This window comes from Etheostoma spectabile, chromosome 22 (assembly GCF_008692095.1).
Source record: "Etheostoma spectabile isolate EspeVRDwgs_2016 chromosome 22, UIUC_Espe_1.0, whole genome shotgun sequence".
NCBI classification, from domain to species: domain Eukaryota; kingdom Metazoa; phylum Chordata; class Actinopteri; order Perciformes; family Percidae; genus Etheostoma; species Etheostoma spectabile.
In genome coordinates this window covers 12,426,059-12,432,159 of record NC_045754.1, presented here as the reverse complement: position 1 = coordinate 12,432,159, position 6,101 = coordinate 12,426,059, and the positions used below count along the sequence as shown (strand labels likewise).

Genomic DNA, 6,101 nt, shown 5'->3' with positions numbered 1-6,101 from the left:
ACATCACTTTACTGTAATGCAGCTTGTAAAACCAGGAAAAGACAACACTTGTCATTTTACAATATCCAAAATCTAAGACAGTATCTATTCACATATCACAATAATGATATAAAATCAACATATTGCCCAGCCCTACATGCTATGCATTATAATAGCACTTGAACTTTGTTTTAGATAGTACTGAAACAATTCAAACCGTTATTACAAGTCCATATTTGCTTTTGGATTAATCACTTCTGCTGCAGAACCATCGGCATGAGATTCACAAGTCCCACAACAAGGCAGCGGCTCAGTGGGAGCTGAGAGAGAAAGCCCTTCAACGCCGTATCAGACATGCTGGGAGCCCTGCACCTCTAGACCACGCCAGCCTTAGCATCATCAGGGAGGTGTGTCTGATGATGATTTACCCATTGTTGTTAGTGTCTTCTTTACTTAATCAATTTTTGTTTGTTTTGAAAGAAATGAAGTTTGTTTTATACAGAAAAAAAAGTACTAGAATATAAATCTTATTGAAACTCCTCCTTGGTGCTGAGTTTATCACAGGGTTTTTACTGCTGCAGGTGTTCTCTGACCAGCTGCTGCTTCAGGATGTGCTGGCTCGCTCTGACAGAGCCATGGCTGTGGTCAAAGACTTGTTTGGAGATGCTCCACGCAGGCAGGCTGGTAAATGTACTCACCTGTGCCCTGCTTGTGGACATAAGTGGGCACCACACATATAAGATATTGGGTTTTCCTAGAAGATTAGATGTTAATTACTAAACACAATGTACATTAGTACATAATTTCTTCTAAACATTTTTAAGGCTTTTTCACAGTGTGTTTGCGTATTTTTGCAGGGCACCCCAGTGTGACAAAGGCTCCAAACTGTTACTCTGACTCAGCGCTGCCTGTTCTCCAAAGACCAGATCCTCCGACTCAGTTGTCACTGCTCAGCCAGTCTATGATGGACCAACAGGTGTGTGGGTGTGAGCGTGGGTGTGGGTGAAAATAGTGTCATCAATTTGTGGTTTGTTACTTAATGTTTTCATTAGCTTTTATCCATTTGTGTCTAATTTGCTCTCAGTAATAATTCACTGTACACAGTCGGTGTCTTTTTACATTCTGGATTTACTTTCTTGCATAAAGATTTTGTGTTTGCATTTGTAAAATGTTTCTTTTCAGGCTCTTAATGAACTAGAAGTTTCAGAGGAAGACCACAGTGATGAAGATACCTATCATACTGGCAGTTCAGACCATCATGTAATCCATAGGTAATATTGCCTGCGAAATACTGTACATGCAAAATATTACGCAATCTGAGATGAGAAACTGACTGTTTACTTGCTATGGGGAAGCTGTTAGTGAAGTTTGGGATCCTGCTGACACCACTGCATTGCTTGTGATACTTTTCTTTGCAGGGCCAATGTACGAAAAATTAATCCACAGTCTCGGTGTCGAGTTGTACAGCAACAGAAAGTCCATCGTCCCAACTCTGCCCATGCAGACAAAGATAATGTTCCTGTAACCCCCTGCACATCAGGCAGAGCACCAGGCCACACAGGTAGGATGAAAAGAGGACAGAACAGTTTTTAAGATTATTTATTTCATGCAGTCATCACAAGGAAAAATGTACTTTTTAAAGACGTGAAATCATTTTTCTGCATACAAACTCATCTAACCTTGTTTCAGCTCTCAATGCCACAGTGGCTGTTGAGCGTGTTCGTTCCAGACAAAGCCAGTCAGAGGACGGCAAGGAGGAACTGACAGTCCTGGTTTCTCAGGTCTTGAACCCTGAGCTGCCTCTTAACCAGTCAGGTAATATCAAGAAGGAATCTGTTTTTTCATAATGTGTCCAAAAATGTAATCATCTAAATGGTTAAATACTGCAATAAATAGAAGAAATTAACCACAGTCTCTGTACATATATTTTTTAGGCAGGATCAGTAGTACAACCAGCAGGAACAGGAAGTGTGTTTCTCAAAGTTCATGGCTAGATGGTTCCTCTGTTGCCTCTCTCAATGGGGACCAGTCCAGTCTGGGCATGTTGCAGGCCATGCTGGGTCAGGTGGAGGCAGACTTGGACACTCTGAGTCGTGACACTGTACCAGCTTCAGCACAGAGTCAGAAACAGCAAAGAACACAAAGCCTCACTGGATTCTCTGTTGCCTTGGTCTCCACTCTGGGACGTTTAGTGCACCTCTTCAAACAGGTACTGCAATGGCTCCAGTAATGAAGTATTTTAGGCCTAAAGCTTTAATTAAAGTACCATACCATTGTTTCTGCACGTTTTAACCCCTTTACTAGGAATCTCATACAGTACACTTAAAGTGAAAAAATGTTGGGTTTTATTTTGTGTCTCTGGTGCTTCCACACGCATAAAAACCTGTAAAAAAAACAAACAAACATCCATGCTGTTTTGAGTGAGATACAAGTTTCAGTCTCTGGGTAAGCTATTCAAAATCTCCACGGCTTTCTACGTCACTAGCTGAGATGAGGTGACTAACCGTAGCATGCTAGCTTGTTCTCAATGGCAAACACACACTAGTTTACCATAATCCTCAAAAGAACTACTTACATGTCCCTGTTCTGTAGGTATTCCACAAGTGCGCCCTCGTTTAGAAGAAGTTTCCCAGCTAATCCTGCTTTACACTGACCAAAGTAGGAAAACAGTAGCTAGCTGATGTTATCATTACCTAGCTACTGCCCATGTGCAACTCCTAACAAAGATAGTAAAGAAGTGAGATGTCTCACTCTGTAGCTAAAACAGATACCTAAACACACAGGATGAAAACAGGATGAAAACAGGATCTGCAGCAATGTTCAGTACAACAAAAATACGGTGTTTTTTGAAAATTAAACCATGTAAACCTATTCTGGTACAAACTCAAAGTACAATTATGAACCTGAAAATGAGCATAATATGGGCTCTTTAACATTTCTGCGTATCACTTTTGCAAAGCCTACCATAGTTTTATATTTATGGAAGACTTTCCTATTTTCCAGGCAGGCTTAATTTAATTTTCATTCAGTATCTTTTTTGTCAAAGTTACAATGCACAGTAGGATTGCCTTGATGTTTGACACTGTCCTCTGTTGCGTGAAGAGAGCAATTAAAACACACACATCTCCAGTATAGATGTAGTACAGAGGATATACAACGTTTGAGAACATGTTTGACACTGTCTTGGAGCAGTCTTAATTTCATGATGTCCATATAATGTAACTATCTTCAGAGGGAAGAGAAAGCTCAGGAAGAGGCTCTGGAGAGGAGGAGACTGGAGGAGGAGTTGAGAGAGCAACGTGGGCTGATTGATGCGCTCACTGCTGAGATGATGACTCTGAGAGAAGAGGCCGCCGCCCTGCAGGTTAGATAGACATAGAGGTAACCACATGGTCTGACCCTACATTTTTGTCCAGATTCTGACTGATTCTGTCTTTCTCTTTGGTTCCTGTCAGGCTGAGTTGCAGCAGCAGACAGCAGAGCTGGAACAAAAGTTGGACACAGTGGTGTTGGTTATGGGGGGACTTGGACTACTGGAGGCACACATTGACCCACCCCAAGAAGCTGCAGGTTCTCTCTCTCTCTCTCACCCTCTGTCTCTCTCTGTCTGTCTGTGTGTGTGTAATAGTGCATAATTGTTTTTACATCTCATAAACAGCCAGTCAGTCTGCACCAGTTGCTGAGCGAGATCCTGAACGTCTACAAGCCTCTGTTTCTCCTGCTGTCTTGCTCTCCCCCCCTCGGCAGAGAGACAACTGGCAACAAATTCCTGGTAACAGCCTGGTTCTCTGTAGTTATCTAATTTCAGCTGCATGCCATCTTACTCAGCACGCTGTAAGAAGCCTAAATTAGCTTTTCCTCCTGTTCTTTAGTGCCTCATCCTGTACCGCTGCACCAGGAGCTTCCTCCTGTAGATGTCTCGCGTTCCCGGGAGGATGTCTACTCCCACGGCTCAGCCTCTAGCCTCACCAGCCTGCCCTCTACGTCCTCATTATTACTGACCCCTGACCCCCTTAGCTCACAGCTCTCTCCAGAGGCCATGCTGGCTGAGATTGCTCAGCTGAACAGACAGAACGACCTGATCAGGGCCCAGCTTAGCCAAGCTAAGGGCCTGGGGTCAGGGGTCGAACAATCACCTAACAGTAGCAAGGAGCAGAGAAGGTTGAGCTCCAGCAGCTCAGGAAGAGTCACACCCCAAAGTGCCGAAGAGAGGAGGAAATCAGTTTCCAGCAGCACGGGGAGGAGGAGTCGGCATGTGCAGTCTGTTGAAGGAGAGCAGCTGACTCATCAGGTGAAAGTAAGTTAAGGCGTCCTCCACAAATGACCTACAAAGACAGATATATACATTTGTTAATAAAATATGCTACAAAATATCCTATTTTTCTAAAGATTTTTTTGAATTAAAGTCCTCTTTTTTAACTAAAGTAATGAGGAGAAAATATAACTGTTGCTACAAAGCTATCTTTAGGGCCATAGAACATTAAATAAATGTTCTGTTTTTTAAATCTGAAGCTTTCTTTAATTTTTTGAAATATGTTTAAAAGAATTTTCAAGAAACACAGGTATTACTGGGAGAGAGAGTTGAATAACATGCAGAATTCTCCCTGTCATCAGGGATGACATGGATTTGTTTCTTTCTGTCTTGCTCAGGCAACTCCAACTCCTAACACCCTCCATGTGAGCAGTGTGGAACAGCGCCTCCTGGAGCTAAACAGACAAAGTGCAGCGGCAAGGGGTCGGCTGCTGGAGCTTATTGAGCAACAGAAGCAAAGTGATATAACCAATGTTTCTTCCTCTGATTCCCCCATCCCTCCTTCTGCCTTTAGCCCACATTCAGCAGGTATGGTGGCTCAACCTGACATGTTTCTGCTCATGTGTAATGGCCTGTCTCTGTAAGAAAAAACATTTTCTCACGATTATCGTTATCATATCATTCTCAGTTGGAGGAGGAAGTCCAGAGCTGCTGGCTGCACAGGAGCTCCTGTCACACAGTGGTGGGGATGAGAGACGGTGAGTTGGTTTTTTAGATGAGGCAGATTTTCCATGATGAGGCTTGGGAATTACCTTTCAACATTGCTTTGTAGTTCTTGCTAGTACGGTGGATTTTTTTCAGCATGCTTTTTAACAGACTTAGTTTCTTATAAAACACTTCCAAGAGACTAAACCCAAATTCTAAGGGCTAAAATTATTATATGTATTTCTATGCAGATATGTTGGTTCTGAAGTGCCTTCTCACAGTCTTAGAGGAGAACCAAGGGATGGCAAAACCCAGGTATACAAACTCGAGATTTCATGGACGTACTGAGGTTTCTCCAAACTATTACTACTTGGATCTATATAACGTCTTTTCTTTTTCCACAACAGATGGAGAAACGGAGAGAGAGTGAGGGGTGGTTTGCCTTGTCTGCTCATCTGAGATGACAAGAGGAATAATTATTCAACCTGAGGAAATTTAAAACCTGTTTTTTAGTATTTTATCTATGCATTTTTAAATGACTGAATTAAACATGTTTTTAAATTAACTTTGTTTGTTTTGTGTTTTTTTGTCATCACTGTTTTATAGCGCACATTGCAGTAGGAAAACCCTGATTTTTATATTTATGTATATATATATATATATATATACACACACACACACAGTATCAATAAGTGATTTGTGACCAGATACAGTAAAATATCCAGAGGGCCTGTTTTCATTCAAGCTAATTGAGATTTAATAATTTTCCCTGCAGAGAAAAGTCTGTATTATGCACATGAGTGTAGCTGGCTGTCCAAAAACACACAACTTGTGTGTGTTTGTGTGGCTGAGTGGCCATATGGTGTACTGGCCCCCTAAACATTTTAAACTTCAGCTACAACAAATCCCACATGAAGGTCCAAACTAAGCGTAGTCAGGCAGTCTGTCTTTTTTGCTTCTATGCTTGTGGTTTGGTTTAGTTATGGTCTGTTTCCATGTCTTTGAGGCACGTTTGATAGCACTTAGTTTCAGTGTGTTTTGTGTTTTTTCAAAGATGGAAGGGAGTTGCATGCCAATAAGTCATGCAGAAAAAAGAGAGCGAGAAGAGAAGAAAGTTGGTTCAACCCACTTTTAGTCCTCTCCACTGTGGCTTCAACTGAAGTAT

General features: G+C 41.9%; 1 protein-coding gene across 2 annotated transcripts in view; it reads left to right on the top strand.

The window, feature by feature from the left end:
- spice1 (spindle and centriole associated protein 1) overlaps positions 1-5,501 on the top strand; it is an 11,785-nt gene extending 6,284 nt beyond the window's left edge. The window contains exons 5-19 of one of the 2 annotated variants that reach the window (XM_032504451.1): positions 246-386; positions 561-663; positions 837-955; positions 1,162-1,250; positions 1,398-1,540; positions 1,669-1,794; positions 1,914-2,188; positions 3,212-3,343; positions 3,435-3,549; positions 3,638-3,751; positions 3,852-4,276; positions 4,630-4,819; positions 4,920-4,989; positions 5,188-5,251; positions 5,344-5,501. In XM_032504451.1, coding sequence (XP_032360342.1) covers positions 246-386; positions 561-663; positions 837-955; positions 1,162-1,250; positions 1,398-1,540; positions 1,669-1,794; positions 1,914-2,188; positions 3,212-3,343; positions 3,435-3,549; positions 3,638-3,751; positions 3,852-4,276; positions 4,630-4,819; positions 4,920-4,989; positions 5,188-5,251; positions 5,344-5,400 — 2,163 coding nt within the window. In that variant the 3' untranslated portion in view covers positions 5,401-5,501. The other variant, XM_032504452.1, reaches the window with a different exon arrangement.
- Positions 5,502-6,101: the final 600 nt, after the last annotated feature.